Source organism: Apteryx mantelli, chromosome 18, assembly GCF_036417845.1.
Source record: "Apteryx mantelli isolate bAptMan1 chromosome 18, bAptMan1.hap1, whole genome shotgun sequence".
NCBI classification, from domain to species: domain Eukaryota; kingdom Metazoa; phylum Chordata; class Aves; order Apterygiformes; family Apterygidae; genus Apteryx; species Apteryx mantelli.
This window is the reverse complement of record NC_089995.1, coordinates 5497436-5517391: the sequence shown is the minus strand read 5'-3', so window position 1 is coordinate 5517391 and position 19956 is coordinate 5497436. Positions and strand designations below refer to the sequence as shown.

The 19956-nt window shown below is 42.5% G+C and overlaps 1 protein-coding gene across 1 annotated transcript in view; it reads right to left on the bottom strand.

The window, feature by feature from the left end:
* The window catches only part of PTPRT (protein tyrosine phosphatase receptor type T), a 342887-nt gene that overhangs the window by 11666 nt on the left and 311265 nt on the right, over window positions 1-19956 (bottom strand). The window contains exons 18-25 of the mRNA XM_067307983.1: window positions 19149-19236; window positions 11763-11839; window positions 10796-10832; window positions 9632-9729; window positions 7794-7910; window positions 6217-6371; window positions 3328-3463; window positions 2141-2290 (exon numbers count right to left, since the gene is read on the bottom strand). Coding sequence (XP_067164084.1) covers window positions 2141-2290; window positions 3328-3463; window positions 6217-6371; window positions 7794-7910; window positions 9632-9729; window positions 10796-10832; window positions 11763-11839; window positions 19149-19236 — 858 coding nt within the window. The remainder of the gene's footprint in view (window positions 1-2140; window positions 2291-3327; window positions 3464-6216; window positions 6372-7793; window positions 7911-9631; window positions 9730-10795; window positions 10833-11762; window positions 11840-19148; window positions 19237-19956) is intronic.

Below are 19956 nucleotides of genomic sequence, written 5' to 3'. Positions count from 1 at the left end.
TGACAAACCAGTCCAGGGAGCTTAGCAGGGGTCGGGAACAGCAAATCAAAGCGAATGCATTTTTAACAGTCTCTTTAGCCTTGGTAGATCAGAGGCGATTTGATGCCATTCTACTTTTAACTGTCATGTGCCCTTTCCTGAATCAACTCCATGTATTAATAGAGTGAACTCCTTTGCAACCATCAGATGAACACACAAAAATTTAGGGGCCAAAAATTCTTACACAGAGCTTGACTTCTGCCACAGAGAGGTTATGAATGGAAAAATGAGGAAGGTCAAACAATCTAATACGCAAGAAAGCATAAAGTATAGAACTTGAAATAATATGGCTACTCTACATTATGTAGGCTGCACGTAGAAGTTCCTTTGCCCAGAAGTGGAAAGCAGGCAGCCGGGAAGAGGGAGCCACATGAAATCGCAAACCTCTGACAGTGCAAATGAGTAGGCAGGCGATGTGTTAGCGATTTACCCCTCTACTTCAAGTCCTTCCCCTCTCTCCCTTGTTTTTGTGCTTAGTTGGATTCTGAAAGCTTTCTGAGCGGAGCTGCTGTATGTTCGGGCAACGTGTACTACGTGAGAAAACCATCCAGTCTTACCTGAGGACCAGCGGGACCAACATAATACAGATTACTAACAGATCTATAGTTAGATCGACTGGTTCATAAAGATTGTAGCATGAGATAACGTGCTCCGCATTGAAACCAGGCATTTAGGGCTGAAGAACGCTCTAAGCTAAAATCCTGTAAAAATAGCATTCTACAACTAGACAGAGAACAAACCTCTTATGCAAAGTACAGACAAGCTTTTCCTTCCCATAGGAGCTGCCAGCCCCTGGCAGCTCAAAAGAACAAGCACACGAGCGACAAATCTTGTCTCATATCATGACAAAATAAGCACAGCGAGCGGTGTCATTTTTTTTTTTTTTTAATAGCACAACAGAATTTGATAAAGTTAGGCTTTGGTTCCTTCATGCCAGGCATCCAGAACCAGAAACATTTTTACAGATCTGATATCACAGGATAAAACCAGATTTTTTACTTGAACTGCCATCAGCTGGGATCCACAATTTTTATCTCACTGTACTAACCCTGATGTTCGTCTGTAAGGTTTCAAACAAAAAACAAATTATCCCTTTGTGTAGAGAAGGAGAAAAAGCTGTGGAGCAGCAGAGGCATCTGACCCACACTGAGGCTTCCAGAAGTTATTCTACTGCTACAGAAGACACTTTGCTGGGGGATGAGGGACATCTACAGTTAGAGGGTTCTCCATCTTTTTACCATTGATTAAGAACGGCCTTAACAAACAGCACCTTGCCCCAAATTTGTCACAATATTATGTTTTTCCACACACACACACTGGAGCTGGTTGAAAATCCTGAAAGAATTTACAAATATCTCAGGAATAAGAGTGGCAAGTTCAGTTCACTGTTCTGGAGAGAGAGTCCTTTCCTGTGCAAGAGGTACAACTGGCTCACGGCCACTGGGTCCTAAGTCTCGGTTTATTAGGATGGGATGAGCAATGACATTAGCAGAAGACAGAGCGGCCCCTGTTTCATCGCTTGCCCCAGGCAAACCTCACTACTCCACTAGTTGTGAGTTTTATGATATGTCACTTCAGTTCTGGCCACCAGGTATTTGTGAGAAAGTGCACAGTGAACTAAGGGTTTCAGTCTGCTGAAAATTAGTACTAGAAAAAATAATGTTCACTGCTCACTTTCTCGTTTGTATGAAAGGACGTTAGCAAGTTGAACGACTAGTCAGGACTCGGGAACAGCATATAAGCCAAGAGCCAGTTAATAAGGGACCTTGAGGCATAAATGTTTCTGCATAAATTACAGAACTAAATGAACAACAATATATTTGTTGGAATGAGAAAGTCCAACGTTATCTGTGAAAATTAATACCCTTGCTCTTTCAAAGAGATGGGGAAATTTTTCTTTGCCGAAGGCTGAAAAGCCTACGCTTAAACACGAACCTCAACCTGATCCAGCAGTAACCCAACAAAAATCACCTGAAATCAGCCCCTGGCTCAGTGTCCCCCTTCTCTGCTCTGTTGGAAATTGTCAAACAGTAAAAAGAAATCGATTAAACACACATTTAATACACCAACTGCAACGACTGAGACAGGCGTAAGGAATTACCTGAAATTCATCTTTTATCTGGCTGGAGTTGGTCTGCGGATCTAGTCTGCTGATGTTGTAATATATGGATCTGAACTCACAGACTGGAATGGCCGTGTTGCCACAGAGACATGCCTCCAAAATGGCATCGTGGACAAACACATACTGCTCCTGGACAGTGCAGGGGACAAGACATTAAAATCATATTTTCAACACAGATCGTGAAATATCACAGTCAAGTTAAATAATCTAGGTTGTCTTTTTTTCCTTTATGCCCGATATGCATATCTGGCTCTGTTTCACGTGCAAATTACACAGTGTGCAATGTGACAGCTTTCGGAGCATATTTCACCCATCATTGAACATGAAGCCTCGTATTCCTTTCAAATTTAAAAGCATGATGCGAAGTCACCAATCTCTGAATGCCTGGACAAAATGGGAGAGGGCCCAGTAGGAAATCGGCGTGCGAAGCTTTTCTGTTCGCAAGCACGAGGCAACGCTCCCTTTGCCGTCACGGAAGGACTGTGGCTAGGGCGTATTACACCACCTGCAACACTAACAACTGTACTAGCAGGTCTGCTCCATCTATCTTTTCTAATTGACTTTCGGAGATGCCTGGTATTGCGCATAAAGCTCTTTCCTGAACTACACATGCGATATGAAGCCCAGCTGAGTTAAAAGTCCTGCTCTGTTCCAGACTATTGCCTTGACCCTCAAGAAGGGAAGGTATTAAAGCACATATGTAAAACTTCTGTAGTACGACAGCAGCTCCCTGGAAGTCTGTGCAGCTACGAAACATATGTGATGGAGCAGCTTGCTTAATCAGGACCTCAAAGCTGAAATCGAGGATGTTTCACTCATTTCTTAAGCTTGTCATTGATATAAAATGGGTACTACCCAAGTCTGCACTATACCTATGAAGGAGACAGGAGAGGATTCACGAGCGAGTTCTTTTATAAAGTGAGAACAGAATTAAACAGCCTCGCCAAGGCCTGAACTTCAAGATTTGCCCTCCTGTCTTGGAGGCGTTTAGGAGATGCCCATGAATGCGATTGAGGGCACAGCTGGCCATGGTTAGCCGGAGACAGTCCTGTAGCATCACAGCACAGTGGAAGCCAGCCTCGACTTAATGAATTGCTGGGCTCCTGGCGAGCCGGGGAGCTGACAGGAAAGCGGTACGTTGTAAGAGGAGATGTGCTGGCACCTACCTCCGTCTGTACCAAATTGACCCTTTGGGAGCGCAGCTCTCGCACACAGTTAAATATATCTACCACGCCTTCGTTCTCCGCCATGTCAAGCATGATGTCAATGGCAATAAAGCACCCTGTTCTCCCGGCCCCAGCACTAAAAAAAGAAGAAGAAGAAAAAAAAACAATTAAAGCCTGCATGATCAACGGACCGTGGAGAGGCAGGGCTTTGAGGAGGAGAAAATAACTGTAGCGCAGACACAGCTGTCTTCTCTTGGAAGCTGCTCCTCTCTCTCTAATGGGTTGATTTTGGTGTGTGGCTAAATCAGCCTAGCATTTAAGAGAAGGAGGTGAAAAATTTCTTCCAAGGGGAAAGGACCCAGGCAGCAGGAGAAAAAAAATAGCTTTGTTTTCTTGAACATTAACAGAAAAATTATTCGAAGAAAGTATTCATCATGACTTTACAGGCCTGTGTAGCTGTACATCTGTCAGCACAAAGGACACAGGAGAGCAACCTCCAGGTCGCAAATAGATACAATTCCAGAAAAAAAGCTTTTCAAAGCTTTTTTTTTCTTTTCTTTTTTCTTCATGGGCTTTTTAGAAAGCACGCACATTTACCCAGGTGGGCCTGATGAAAGATGCTCAGTCCTCCACCTCAAACATCTCCTTTCCCTTTTGCATCAGAGAGCTTTTGGGTCCAGAACAGGGTGATTTTGAGGGGCGGGTTGTAAAGTTGTAGAAAAAGGAGCTCAAGGCTACTAAAAAACTTCATTTTAGAACCTCCTGCTGTTTGTGAGAACTGGGTCATCTCCTACTATGTTGTCATCTCCACTGTGTTGTCATTGTGCCCCCCTTCCCTCCTGGGAAATCATCCAAGCCGTTTAGGTGGGAAGGACAGAGAGAGGAGGAAGTCTTCACGCTACTCTGGAGGAAGAAGGAAAACTCAGCTAGAATCAGGGAAACTTCAGTTGCATGAAATTCCAGCAGAGCTGAGAGCAAAGAGATATGAATGACCATAAATTAATGGACCAGATTAATCAACTGCTGAATAGAGAGAAGATATTTTTCATTTGCAGAATTTTAATGAATAAGCGGCATTTCCTCTCCCTTTATCTCTCAGCTTTTCAGAATTTTAACAAATAGTTATAACATTTCTATATTTAGAGGACCCTGGCACTTCATAAATATCGAACAGTAGCATTATCCAGGAAGGCATCGGTAGGGAGAATTTGGTAATTACTACTTAAAGCAAGTCATTAAAATTCGAAAGCAGATAAATAACAGAGAGGAAATGGCATTTATTCATTAAAATGTGAAGGATGAAAATTTTCTCCTTGCTTTGTGGGTGACGATGAATCTTTCCAAGGCCAGACCCATGTCACAGCTCCAAGGAAGTAAATTCAAGCCCTAAGCTGTGGAAGAATTCCCTTCTGCCAGCTCCTGGGGCTTAGCTGTATTTTATTATAAATCTGATTCACTGCTTGCTGAAAAAAGAGACTAAAAAAAAGGTAAGATTTACTAGATTTTCCTTTCTAAAGTGGTTTTGGGATGTATTCTCTCTCTCCTCTTGATCCCACAGCCTGGTGCTACGAGGTAACTGCTGGTGGATTGATCTGGGGTGAGATTTTGGGACAGCTAGCTCTGCTCTCGAGGCTCGTGCTGCACCCCCATCTCCTCTATAGGTCCAGTGCACTTAGCTGTGGTCACAGCACTGCAGAAGTAGCTGCTACAAACTCCAACTCTGCTGTGGCACCAGTCTTTCTTGGCATTTGAGATCGTAAAATAATAAGCGTATACTTCACTGATGGGTTACAAAAGCAACTGTTTTCACTGTGAGGCTGAGAAAAGGATGTTTATGCACATCCAACGCTAAGTTTTTTCTGACGTCTGTTACCATCTTCCAATTCAGTATATCATCCCCATAACAGATCATATAATCCCCTGATCCAATCCAGCAGAAACCCTCCCCCAAACTTTTTTATGCTGCAAATTGGTGCAGAAACCTGGTAATTATTAGGACAGTCCGAGTCGGGAGACCTGCGCTCCCTTCCCGGCTCTGACGCCAGTCTGTGCGCGTCTCCCTGCTCTCCCATCATTAGCATGTCTGATTGCATTTCAGACTTAGCTCTTCACGTCAGGGACACTTTCCTACATATTTATAAAGTGCCTTGCACAGCAGGGCTTTAAGTTCAGCTGGGAAAAGGCAGTGCAGAGGAGCCCACAACAGTAACAGCAGCAGCCTGCGTTAGCGAGTGTGCAATTCAACAGTCTCAATTTTCACAGTTGTTAAAAAAAAAAAGCAGTTTTCCTCAGGCATCTGCCTTTCATTTCCTAGCTGGGAGGCACTGAGCAGATTTTCAGGCTGAATTTCCCCTTCCAGATCCTGGGCTTGGAGGAAGCGAAGATGCACAGTGGATGGCATCCACCCCCAGGAAGACAGAGCTACGTTGCAGATGAGACCGTTGACCCAGGTACAAAGCAACAGTGCAGTGTTCATGGACACAGCAAGGCAAAGTTGCTTTAAAGCTCCCTGTCTGCAGCCCTGCTTTTTTGGTAGCCATTGTCCCTTCTGCCATGGGAGGTTTGTTGCAAATAATAACCCGAATGGCTGTCCCAGCTATTCACCATTTTCCTAGCTCTGCTACGAGCATCTAAGAGTGTACAGGCCACCCGAAAATTTTCTACAATCTAATAGCCCTCACCGAGCTACTTATATCACCTCCAGTTCATGCCATTTAAGCTCCAGAGCTGCCACTTTGGAACTGAGAACCTGGTTCCACTCTGTTTCCTTGTGAGACAAACTGTACTCTTAAACAAGCAAGACGTAGTTGACTGTTGATGGGCTAGAAGAGAAAGGAAAAAGGCTTAAAAAGCTGATGGAGTGAAAGGTGAGACAAACCACTTGCGTACCTGCAGTGCACAACGATAGGTCCTGCTTCGGGGGGATTGAGAAACTTCACTTGTCGAACGAAGCCCAAGAGACCCGTGGCGTAGCAGGGAACGCCGTGGTCCGGCCAGCTGGTGAAGTGGAACTGCCGAATCTCCCGGATCTCATGGTAGCCTTTCTGAGGAGACAACACAGCCACTGTTTTTCCTCCATCAGGTTGCAACCAGCCTATTTTGACCCCTGCTCCCTTTCCCTGGCACCGAGGGCTGAACAGGCAGTTAGATCTAATTATGTGCAGGAACGTGTCATATACTGCTTTTCACTCCGAGCGACTTCAAGGTGAAAGAGCAAGAGACGGCATCTCCAATTACAAATGAAGGGGGTAACACAGCTGAGGACCACGAAGGTGAACGCCAGCTCCCTAGTCAAACTTGTCCTAGAGTTCAACACGAGCTGATTAGGAACTTTACAAGGTGACTTTAGTCCCAGCATAGCAGGGCTGCACTTATTCACAGTCTCCTTTGGCGATATTTCCAAAACCACTGTCAAGTCACTCTCTCAAATCCTTTTCAATGAAGTGAGTATTAATGTTAATCAAAAGGTGCTGAAGCAACAGACTGGGGAATTAAAACTTACAGAGTAGGTATGTCCCGGGCAACAGCAGATTTTCTGACACCTACTGTCAAAAAATCTCAGCTTGAGATTACAGCGAGTGGTGAAATGGGCCGAAACTGGTACCCGGACCCATCTCTTGGCCTTTCTGGTGAGACCAGGTTATTGCTACACCACGGGTATATGACACATAAAGGGTAACAACGAGGTGTCAGTTAGCTACAGCATTTTACCATATAGAAAATGTACGTGGAATCCAGTGTCAGGGGGAGACGAATGTCAAGTCCTCTGACATTAGCATTTTGACATTAGCATGTCCTTTGACATTAACACGTCCTTTGACATTAGCATTTCTTACCAAGTTTCTCAGTGGTTCAACGAAATACAGAGCTGGTGTATTAGAAACCTGGAACAATATTCCCAGTGTGGCTCAGCTGAAGTTCACTCAGTGAGAATTTTTGAAAAGCTTTAAACCAACTCACTGAATGTTTGCACTTTGATGTGGACAGACCTAGAATACTCTGTCATTTAGACTTCCAATTTCTAATGAAACATAACAAAAATCTTCCAAATCCTGCAGATGTGGGAATAAGCCTTATAGTCAAGCCTTTATAATAATTTTTTTTCCTGTCAGAAAGGGACCCTCCCTTGCATCTAGTTTAATAGGTACCTTTTATCATCTGTAATTCGCCGCTGTAAAACAGCAGTTATTATTCATGGCATGTTGTCAACTACCTGCTGGCTTTTGGATGCATTTAGACTTTATGCACTATGGATTCTACCTTTGTGCCTACATCTAGATGTTCATGCGAAATCATTTGTACAAAACTGGAAGCTACATCAGAAGTTTAGGTTTTTGGAGTGAAACCTATCCAAATATTAACAGCTCCACTTCCAAGAGGATTCGGGATATGTTTCCCAGAGTCCACATTTCAGATGATAAATGAAGTGCTGTATCAGGATTTCAGCTGACTGGAGATTTCCTTACCTTTTGTACAGTAAATGTGCGTATGACATACTCTGCCAATGGTTCTGTCTCAATTAATGTGACTTTAATATCTCCATACACTTCTGTGTCATCTGGCCAGTACCGAACACATTTTACCTGGGGACACAAAGAAAATATTGAGAGGAAATAGCTCAAGTTGAGTCAGCGCTGACCTACCTTGTACTCCACTTTCAAGCTGAAGCTCAACACAAATTGGACTTTCCCCTGGTGTTCAGACCATGTAAAAAACTAGTACATAAGTTAGCTCAAAACTCCTCTACCATAGAGAGAAACTACAGGGAGGACATTTATTCAGCTTCCTCTGCAGTGAATATCAATGCAAAGGATTCATTCAGCTTTTCTTCTTTGATCTCATCTTCCTTAAATTGCCTTATATATGTATGTGTGTATATATATATATAGTTTATATCAGGTTTACAAAATATACAGAATATAATATATATATATATCAGGTTTACAGAATACCTGGCAGTCATCCTTCTAGCTCAAATAAATGCTTTTTCTAAATACTACTGTAATTCTGAACTCTGTTTAGCTACAGAATTTCAGTTCACAGGGACTATGTGATACTTGTTGATACGTTATGTTTGTTTGACTCTAAGCTTTCCTTATCGGATGTGGACACAAATTTGACATTTTACCAGCTGTGACGTGCCCAAGCTGAGGCTCAAGAAAGAAATCTCGTGATCGTGGAAATACATCCCAAGCTTAGCTACTTTTAGAAGTCACGTGCAAAACTAATAGTAGAAATTCAAGTCAGGGCTATGAAGCTCTAGCAGGGCTATTTAAGCTTACAAAAACTACCAAGTTATTAACTGCTGTAGCACAAAAGACTGGAACAGCACCTAAAAGCTAAGCCAATTAGCTACTGAAAGGTAAGCTTCATATTCCAGTCCCAGTCATAATCAGAAAGGTTTTAATAAATATAAAAATAATGATTAACCTCATAAATTCTTTTTAGAGAGAGGAGTTTATCCTGAACTGAGATGTCAGCAGAAGATAAAATACACAGAATAAATAACAACAAATCAGCAGGACCAGGTGGCATTTAACCACGAGATCTGAAGGCAAGCACACACAAAACTGCTGAATTACTAATGGCTGCGAGTAATCCATCACCTAAATTTGTCTTCATACCAAAGGAATAGGAGGTGACAAACTTCACGGCAAAATTTCAAAGCGCTCCAGTCTCCGGCTGAGAATGCTCCTAACCTGAAGACTACCAGGACTGGGGAGAATATGCTGGGAGAAGCATTTTTTCTTATTTCACCCGAATCACAGACAGCGAAGCTGTGGGTGCTGGGGTGGCCACCCAACCCTGCCGGGTGGCCCCAGGTGCCAGCTGCACATGGTCTCATTCTACCCTGGGATAGTGATCCTCTGAAATTTTCAGAAGCTCTAGGCTTTGAAGTGTCATGCAAAGAGCTCTTTTGATCAGGTTCAACACAAGTCACATGTCCTTGTCCCTCTGGAATTTTGTGGGTAGAGAAGTATTAAGATTATACCGGTAAAGAATAATTATTACAGAAGTACATTTTTCTCTGTGTAGTGAAAAAGGAAACAGCTCCTCAGCTAGCATAAATTTGTATAACTCTACTGAAGTCCAGACTTACAGCACGAACAAGATCCTTATTAGTCTGGAAGGGAAGTAGCTAAGTATTACAAAATCTGGCATTTCACAGAAGAACCCCGCGTGGCATAATTCATTCCCTCGCTCCACAAACTACAGCAAACAAGAGGCGCTTCCCTCCCTGCGCATGCCTGGAACATGCCCAGCGCTGGTTTGGCTTTACCTGTTGGGAAAACGGCATCCTTACCCTGCCGACTTCCACTAAGTTGGTGACCATGACAACACTTGCAGAGTTCTCTTGCCAAATCATTCTCCAGAAATCCTTCACCGTCTCTTGCATCGGCCCTGGGCCAGGAGAAAAGACCAAAGGACATGTTAAGAGAGTGTATCGAATGCCAGCAATCCGTTTCAGTTGTTTTCCATCCATTGCCGTGTTCCCATGAAGTCCCACTCCTCCCTTTGGAGTATCCCTCTGTGCTTCAGGGTTACAGAGAGGCAACGGCATTGGGGTCTTTAAGAAATCAGACACCTCATCCTTCCTGGCATGGGGATTTTAAGGTTCTAGCATGCTGGAAACAGAGATGCTGGCTGTATCGTAAATAGCGGAGACAGCTCCACTAGGTAATCCTGTACAAACGATGGGACATGGATGCACCCTAGTGACTCTGTAATTAGGGCTCTGCTGAGATTTGTACTTGCAGCAGGACTCAAATCCCTCCATTTCACACTTTAATATTTACAAATTCTGGCAGAGGAAAAATGCAGAAAGGAGGCTGTTTCTGAAGTTCCCCCAGAGAGAAAGTTTTCAGGCTCCAACAGCCCAACAGCCAGTGCTTGCAGGAGGTTTATTGGACTAGAGCTTCTCTCGGACCTTGTTTCCTTCCTCTCTTCGCCACCGTAGACAAAATCCTCCCACGGATCCCTTCTCCCCTTCTGCCCATGTTCCACCCTCCCTCTTCTCTGTCCAGCTGCGTTCCCTGTACCCTTATATCCTCTGACTCCCAATTTTACTCTAATAAGTTACTTTTCTTTTTGGACTGAGACAAGTCAGAGAGGAAGTCATGAAGCAGAATTTAAGCACTGGGTCACTTATGTGAAAGCCACATTTGCGGGGAAAGGATGCATCAAGGTGAGGACAAATAATGGCAGGGGAAGGGGTCATGGCCCAAGTTTGCCTAGTGATGGAGGAAAATATCATCCTAGTTTAAGGAACATCTGTAGCTGAGGTTTTACGTTCAAATGCTTTAAATCTCTCTGAACATCCTACACCCTTCCTTTTTGTACCCCTGTACCACCCTAAGTTTCCAGGCATTGCCCAGAACAGAAGATGCCATGCTATGGAACTGCTCTGTCATCAGTTTAAAACAGCAGTGGTTTTAACGAGCATTTAGACATACAAGAATGAACTTGCCTTGAGTTGCAATGTAGTGACGAGGCCGGTGGTATCCCTGGAAAAAAAGGAAAATAGATGAAGGTTTGCGAGCACACAGTTCAGAAAAAGCACAACAGCATGCATGTTCTACTTTCCAACAACTCTTGTGCACTTAACAGTGTACTAACACCGGCAATTGAACGGGTGAAGATAAGCACCTGCGTTACACATTGGGATTATAAGCAATGGTATCTTGCTTAGGCTGAATATTTAAAAAAACCCACGAAACTGGAAGATTTCATTACATCAAAGAGAAAACAGAAACAAGACAGTTTTCACTGTTTCCTTAAAGTCCTATAACTAACCCGTGGGCAACTCTGAAAAAGAACATGCAAATTTGCATCTACTAGTCTGAAAAACATGTAAGGCGAGCGTTTGCATCTGTATGGAAATGATGAATGTCAAAGCTATGCAGCTTTATTAAGTGTATTTCTCAGTTTCCTCCATTAAAGCAGCTCTTCAAAATGATGTTATGTTGCTAAGCATTAGGAAATGTGTACAAAATAATGCACGTTCATTTGACCACCCTGCATGTATGAGGAAGGCTTTTTCACTGTTACTTTGCAACACGTGAATAAAGTATATACCCATCCATTTACACGCCTGCTGCGCTGCACCTTTGTATGCAGCCAATAAATCTCAGATACCTATTAATGTCATTGTGAGGGGCTGATATTGATTTCCACATCCGTTGTGCATTTATCCCACATTCCACTTATGTTTGTGGATCTGTCAAGCACAGGAAATCTCCATGTATCTAGATCAGTCAGAAAGAATACACTGGAGACCAAGAACCTTCTCCCTCTGCCACAACACGACATTTGTATAATGTTTGTCTGTCATTCATATCAGATCAACAGTCAGTCCCTATCTAAGATGCCCCAAATCTGTAAGGGGACTTGTCAGCAGGAGCCTTTGCCATACAGGGAGCGTCCACGAGCCTTACGTCTATGTAGTTGGCATTTATGTAGTCAGAGTGAGGGTCCCCATCCAGCAGTTGCAATCGCACCCTTGAATGATCATCTGAAAGAAGGAAAGAAAAATATCAACAGTTATAATAAAAAAGAGTTTGTAGGTGCTTCATTTTATCTGCTGATTCTTGCAAGTGGTTAACTGACTACTTACAATAAGAGGAGAGAATATCAGCGCTATTCCTATTCTACCTGCCCTTCCTTTTGGGTTTAAGATGCCATGTTTAGACCTTTAGGTTACTGTTCTTTCATATTCAGTGTTCACTATACGCTGCTGGCACTGTAATCTATTGTAAGAGCTTTTACACAGCCCACAAATATTGCTTGGTTTTGGGGTCTCAGGACGGATCTCTGTAGGGAAGCGTCTCCACCACAAAAGCCAAAAAGCCATCTTCACACCTGGAAATAACCACCTCCCTGGCTTGCTCAGAGCTAAGGAAACTGAGGCAAGAGCTAGAACAGTCAAGATCAGGCTCAAAATAAAGTAGGTCATGAAGACATATAAAAGATTAAACAGGATAAAATGGCAAATAAAATCCTGCAAATACCAAATGAGGCAGCCCAGAAAAAAACCAGGAAATACCAAAGCAAATCGAAGCAAAGCTCTTTTATACAACGTGCAGAACTCACTGCAGCAGAACGGCACAGAGGCGCAAAAAGAAAGAAAAAAGTTAGAACCATTCACGTTTTTGAGGATGTTCAAAGTTACTTTAGATAAGGCAATGAAATAACAGGTATCAATCTTTTCATCACCCAGCATGCTCTACAGTTCAGACCTAGAAAGAAACTACCTCGGGGCAGGTTCTGGCATAATTTTCCACCAAGGGACTATTTTGATCCGTCCCTGGCACAGCCGGTGCCGGGGTCTGTCAAAGAGGACGCTCGGCTAGCTGCGCTGGCGATCCGACGTGGTCCGGCAGTTCCAGCACTGGCACACAACTAATTGCACAGCTATTATCTAAGGAGCAATTGCTGGTAAAGGCTGCTAGGCCAGTGCTGGGCACTCCGGGTTCCTTTTCAAAGGATTTTTTTCAGAACTGTAACACAGATTTCATTGATTTTACTTTTAGTCTCTATGCTAGTTATGTATAACGCAGCTCCCACTCAGTAAAACATTAATGTTTAGAAGCGCTTTATAAAATACGGACCTTGGCATGATTTACATTCAATTAAAAGGAATCATAGCAAGGCAACACAAAAACGTGTGGTCTGATTCTGCCATAACTAGGTCAGAAAGGGTTTTAATAATGACTTAAATAAATGTATAATCAGATAAGAATTGTGAAGGCTGATGTGCACACAGTTCTGAAAACCAAGATCTGAATGTATTAAATATTCATTTGCTCACATAAAACAATGATTCTCATACGCTGTTCATTCTTTGGGTGAGGTTTTCACACCAAAAATTACCACCACATTGTTATATTTAATCAAATGCCACACTTGCATTCAAAAATGATTACACAGGTGAATCCGTTATAGGCTCCGTTATATTTGTATCAATAAATACAACTTTTGTAAACGCATTGAGAGCAGGTGTATTTCTCAAAGCGCTGATCTTGTTCCCAGCTCTAGATGATTACCTGTGCCCAAGGCAATCATACTACGAATTTCAGTAAATCAGGTGGCTAGACAGACAACAGAAGAATTATTCTTAGAGCAATTCTCAAAGACAGACAGAGAGCTGATTAAACTGGACATATATAAAATACATAACATCTCCTGTACACAGTTTCACACTTGCAATTCAAGGCTGGAAACCAAGCTAGTTAAGAATCACGCAGAACAAAAAAAAGAAAAAGAAAAAAAAAGAAAAAAAAAGAAAAAAAGAAAAAAGAAAAAAAAGAAAAAAGATCTCTAGAGCTAATGACTGAGGGGAGACCTTTCACTAATTCACTAATTTTGTTTTTTTATCTTTAGATTTCAAAGGCCTTTTAAAAAACAGCAAATACCTTCATTACATCTTCTACCAATGGTTAGAAAGTATTCCTGATTCTGCACCCTTTCCAGTGGACTTGGCTACCCAAGGAGACTACATCTTTGGCACACTGAATGGAAAGTGTAGTTCAACTCATCTGAAAATTCATCAGACCTCACAAAATCACCATGCATTACAGATGGATGATGAGAAACTGCTTAAAAATATGCAGGAAAATAGAAGAAAAAATTCATGTCTGTAATAGTCAGGACTGTAGAGAAATGGAACACAAACTTTTATATTATTTTACTTCTCCCTATTTACTATAGTCCATACGCAAGTTAGCAAAACTAAATTTTTATGGAAAGGAAGAGTACTTTGACTAAAAATTGGTCTTAAAACAGATTTCAAAAATGACAAGAGTCTCACTGAAAAGCATCGCATTTTTTAGCACAAAAATGCTCTTGTTTCAAACTTCTGTCAAAATTCCCATTAGTGATCATTTTAAATTTCAGTGCAATTTTGCCACATCTCATTCTGGCACCAGCACTGGATTCAGCTCCCACAACTTTAGCCATCTAAATATTATGCAGCTAGTCTAGGCTGGCTGTCAAGGCTCCCGACATCGCAGTCAGTGGAGAAACACAGATACCTGAAATGGCAGACATCAAGGCAGCTGTGGTGGGAAAGGATGAGGTGCCCCCCCAGGCATGCTCTCCTCCCCTCTCTGTCCCCACTGATTCTTGACGATGCCTTGAGAACCAGGCAACACCTAGGCGTGATAAATCCTACCCTCCTGGGACGATGCAACATGGACGTTGCAGAGATAAGCAAGGGTCAAGGCACTACACAAGAAAACATGAAATCAGAATGCTTGGAAGAGAAACTAAGATTTTATTCTAAATCCCATACTGACATCTTTTTTTTTGTTTTTACGCATTATCCTTGTCTGCAGATGAGGAGCGCACTCAACCTGTGTTTCAGCCGAGAGCTCTGGTAACCTCTCTGATGTCTGTCTCTTCCACCACAAAATTTTGAGATTAATTCGCGATCTTCCAACCTAAAGCACATGTTAGTCAGAGCATGAAGAAAATGAAGCAAGTTTCTCTATTGTTCTTTGTCATCAACTCAGTAGTTTTTAATGGACCATTACATGACTTTAAAATCATGGCATAACTGGGAAGATGGCCAGGGTCCACCGTAGGTGGGAGAATTGTGTCTGATGGAGCACCAGTACCAGCACCTCTGTGAGAGCTGAACTGAGGCTCCTCCTGAAATACTGTGTTCATCAAAAGGACAATAGAAAGGGAAAGTCAAGTGCTCTCCTGTAAGTCAAAGCAAAACAAAGTCCGATGTCCCTATTTCCTCAGCTCTCAGTTGAGAGTTTTCACACTTAGATGTAATGGTTCTAAATTTGGAGAAGATGAAGAGAAATGTGATGGAACTGAACATCAAAGGTCCCAAATAACTTGTGGATGTTTTCTATATCACGGGGTCACCTAAACCCACAAGCTCAATATCCTTTTCCTAGCGAATACTTGCCGATGCACTTTGAAGGTATCAAAATCTAGGTCCTAAAGCAAATGTAATTTAGCTTCAGCACATGAATGGATCCACTACCTACCCTGGTCCCCTAAACTCGTCTCCAAAGAAAAATCTTGCATCTCCACAACCCTGTGGTATTTGCAATTTTTATACCCAAAGCCCAGGAGCACAGCCCATGGGCCCTGCCAACATAACAAGAAATACTAGTAGGGCAGTTCCTTCAAGCTTGGGGAAATCTGTGCAATTAGAGTCAGCAGACAGAAACCATCCTACCAGCATCAGCAGTGAATCTCTGTGTCATACATACACCAATCCACTCCTCAGTTTTCCCTTCTCTCTAAAAAGCACACCAGCACTGCAGAGTGAAGGGAACCCTGAGAAGCCTGGTTTAGCAACATGGAGGAGCTTAGAGCTCTCCTGCATCTCCTCTCCACGAGCAGCTAAGCCTCATCTGCAGTTTGGGTTTGCAAATGCAGGAACGGCAGATGTTGGGGTTGGCAGCAAGATCTAGGTTTTCATAGAGGCATGGTGTTAATACAGCATTAGGAAAGCGATGAGCCGAGTAAAACAGTCCTGTTAGTGTACTGTTACCCAAGAGAGCATAAAGACAAGATCTAATCTGCTGTGATTCACTGAGCAATGCTACTTATTGCAAGAGCTTACAAACCCACATTTCAACACAATTCTCTGAAGCAGTTACAAAAGTTAGATCAAAACCTGACTTTTCAATTCATTCCCCAAAAGGGATTTGTGAGTTCTTGTTCCAGGAGTGATGAAACGGCAACTGTGGTTAAATAAATAAGGTTAATCGCCATCAGCAGCCTTTTACCAAATAAAATGGTAAGAGTAATCAGTGCAGGCTCTGGTTTCTACAGCAATTGCAGTTCTAGCGTAACAAAGCAGTAAGATAAGGGTATAACAGTTTTCCACCTTCTCTCCCCTGCTCAGGGTTTTGCACAGTTTGTACCCACTGAGCACAATTCATTTTCACAGCCTGCCCAGAGGGAGCCAGTCTCCTGCTTTCTATTTTCAGCTCTGCTAAATATCCTCTATTCTGGATCCTGCTGTTGCCTTTACTCAGGCAAGTTGCCCAATTTAGCCCATCGATAGCAGAGCTAAGGGGAAGAGGAGAAAAACCATAAGCATTGAACTCCCCTTTTCTCCCTTCTAAATACCTGATCTTCTTTATCACAGTACACGGGAACCTCCCAGAGACTTTAATGGGAGCTATTCATTTTCTACAGCAGCAGAAAATCCAGAGTAAAAAAATAAAAGATATTGCAGTTAGAATCGTTTGTGGCACCGTTAACTTCTGGTACGTGCTGCAAATCCTGCACAGGGTCCATCCACTGCAGCTGCTGGTAGACAACTTTCTCAGCGTGGCTGCTCAGTATCCATCAGCCTTAACAGATACTTTTTAATACCTGAATTCAAATTCCTTTTCTGTCAGGATCAAATGGCTCAAGCTGGTTCCACAGCTGAAGCTGGAAATTGTGTAAGGGTGCTACTATGTTTGTCCAGATGGAAATGTGCTTGCTCCATGTCAGGTGTGCTCCGCACACAGGAGACATGAACGTAGGACTGAGCTCAAAACATAGCCCATGGCATCCCCCCTTTTCTTAGGCATCCTGTCTCCCTTCTCCCCAGTCTCATCCAAGCGAAGAGATGATTCCTTTCCATTTCACTTCATCGCACTTTATTACGCGTTACTAAATTCTCCTTGCTGTCTTTTAGAAGAGCTACTGTCTCCTCCTCAAGCTCTTTATTTCACATATATTTGAAGGGAATAAAACCCATCCAACCTTGTTATTTAACTTAAACTCTTATGCATCCTTCCTCTCTTTCACAACCTTTGCTTTTCTTATCTATGCCTTTCCACCCTCTCTACCTCATTCTGAAACTTTTCCAAACAGCCCTCCGACTCGAGCTTCTATTCTCATGCTTTATAGTGTGCAGACACCGCTTTCTTAGCTTTGATTACATTCTGCCTTTCCTTTTTCAAGCACATCACCTCCTATCTGTATTCCCGCTGTATTTATATTTATAGCTAAAAGGCAAGCATCACTCTTTGTTAGACAACAATTCATCTTTGTGAACACCTTCCATCTGGGTCATATCCCATTTATCTTGCTTGATTTTCCTTCCTTAATTCCTTCTCATGCGTTTCACTTGGAGTTCAATTTTTGCGACCACTTTCGACCTAAATTAGATGGCGACTATTGTACACAATCTTGTCTCTTTTTACCTCCACTGTTACATTACGCCAACTTCTTCTTCAAAGTCATGCAAAGAAACAAAGACTCTTTCCTGTGGTCTTCCTTATATCATACTAAAGCACTTCCTTCTTCAAACAACATGTAGTTGTTAGATGGACGATACATCTCACTTAGACTAACCTAATCTAAGCTAATCGTCGAGACAGCTAGGTTGAACCACTGCTTAGCGGTACCTCTCTGTGCCACTGACACAAAGGAAGCTTACAGAGAGGCCAAGCTTTTAGACAGATAAGGGACATATTTTCACACTAACAGTAATACTCCAGTATTATTAGTTCCATTTTTCACATGAAGAAACAAAGACAGAAGGTGCTAGCAACCAGCTCATAAAGCGGTGCAGAAAGCCAGCAGAAGAAATGAGATCAGATCAGAGATGCTAAATTTCTGACCTTCATTTCCAGAATTATTCACCTTTACTATGAGGTCTCTGAACCGATTTGCTCTATTCCATGCCCTCGAAACATGAAATCACTTCTTTCAGATCATAAAAGAAACAGAGAGGAAAGTTAAGAAATGTGTGAGAGCATCTTTCTTTGTGCAGAAATATTCCTAATGCCACCACACTGACTCTGTCCCCTCCCATTTTACCCCTTTAGTAAAGTCTGTTTGCTCTACAGGGAATACATTCTTAACCGGGGGAAAAATACAGTACAAAATACATCACACTGTGTGACTTAATTTTGCTCTTATTTAGAATAGGTTTCTATAGATCTATACCGTCCTGTAAACCTACAGACATTCGTTTAGGTTCCTATCTCTCATTCTCCAGCCTCAGTTATTCAATTTGCAGCTGCTCAGCAGCCCCTAAAAAGAATGATTTCTAATACCTCCCCTCCCCAGTCATCATGGGGAATAGCAACACACTGGGATAAGCTGCCTGAAGAGCTTGGGGAAAGCTCAACTTTGGAGATCTTCAGCTAGAGGCTTCACAAACATGTGATAAAAATGACAGTGGTGGAGCTAGTCCTGATTTGGAGAATAATACTGACCTAAATGTTTTTATGGAGTCCTTCCATTCTACCATGTATCCATGTCCCTGTAACTACAACAGTAATCGCTTATTGAAAGAAGGAAAAGAGGAGAATTTAGTGCATTTTCAACAGACTTACTGTGATTCTGAAGCAGAAACAAAGCTTGCCCCACAAAACCAACCAGCTCTCTGCAGACAAACAGCAAGCGCTCTACTGGTTACCGATCCTCGAGCAAAGAGAAAATCCTGTCTCTGAGCCGTATCTAAAAACGTGATACATCCTCATCTCCCTTTGCCCTGCTCCCATTCGGGGCACGGAAAGCTCTGTGCTATGTAGTAATGACACCCAGATAATGGGCATCATGATCCATCGCGGAAACCCGACAAAAGGATTTAGCCCTCAAATTGCAAACGTTAAACCTAAATTAACAGGGCTCATAAATATGTAACTGTAAAGTCATGTAAAACAAATGAAAACCAATGAAAAAATGTAAAACAAACAAAAAACCACAGAAAGGAACATAGCCTGTAACAAATAGCGAAGGCATGACACTGTATGCCAGTTTTTAGCGAGGTTCTCAAACACACCCTTTTCCACAAGTTGCTTATAAACTCATACAGGAAGCTCAATTCAATGTGAATTTACACCTACAGGAGATTATGTTTCCGTATCGATTCTTATTGCGGTTTTCGTCTTCCTTGGCTGTATCCCAGGATGCCGTCTGCCCCTCAGGTAGTGCCTGCAAAATAAACAACAGTAGGTTTATAAAAATCTGGCCAATGCCTTCAGGTGGATTAACACGACAGAGCAGAGCAGAAATCAAGGCACTGCATAATTCACTAGTCACCCAAGCAACCACTGCTCTTGAAGAAAGGCCACATCTAATAATGCAAAAAGCAGAGCTTGGTGCAGACCATTTGCATCTTTGGGCTTTTGCTGGCTAAGAAATGTTTCCCTCCTGCAACTTCAGACTTAAAAGAAGCAGGGAAATTCGTTCTGGCTGCACAGTCCCAGGTCAAGCTGCATTTCCCCTGCAGAATTGGATCCGCGGAGATTTCACACACATACCTCGATGAAAACCCACATGGGAAAACCCACAGGGCTCAGTCTCTGATATTTAAGTTGAAAATAGATATAGTGGTTTCACCTATTTCTGTATTAATAACAGGGTGATGTGAGTCTTCAATAATCACACAACACAAACCACTGGCTGTTTTTCTTTGAGGGAAAAAAAAAAGCGGCAGTGTTTTGGATCATGTCTAAGGAAGGGAGGCAAATGGAGGTAAAACATACAGACTGTGATGATAAATAGCCATTTTCCTAAAATCTGCCCTTTTAGGGGAGAAAGGATGGGGCAAGGAAACTCTGGTAGCAAACAAGGCTTTTCCAGCTTGGTCCTGTAACTATTCTGAACACAACCAATGAGCCACTTTCCCCTTGAGACATGTCAAGGAAGGAT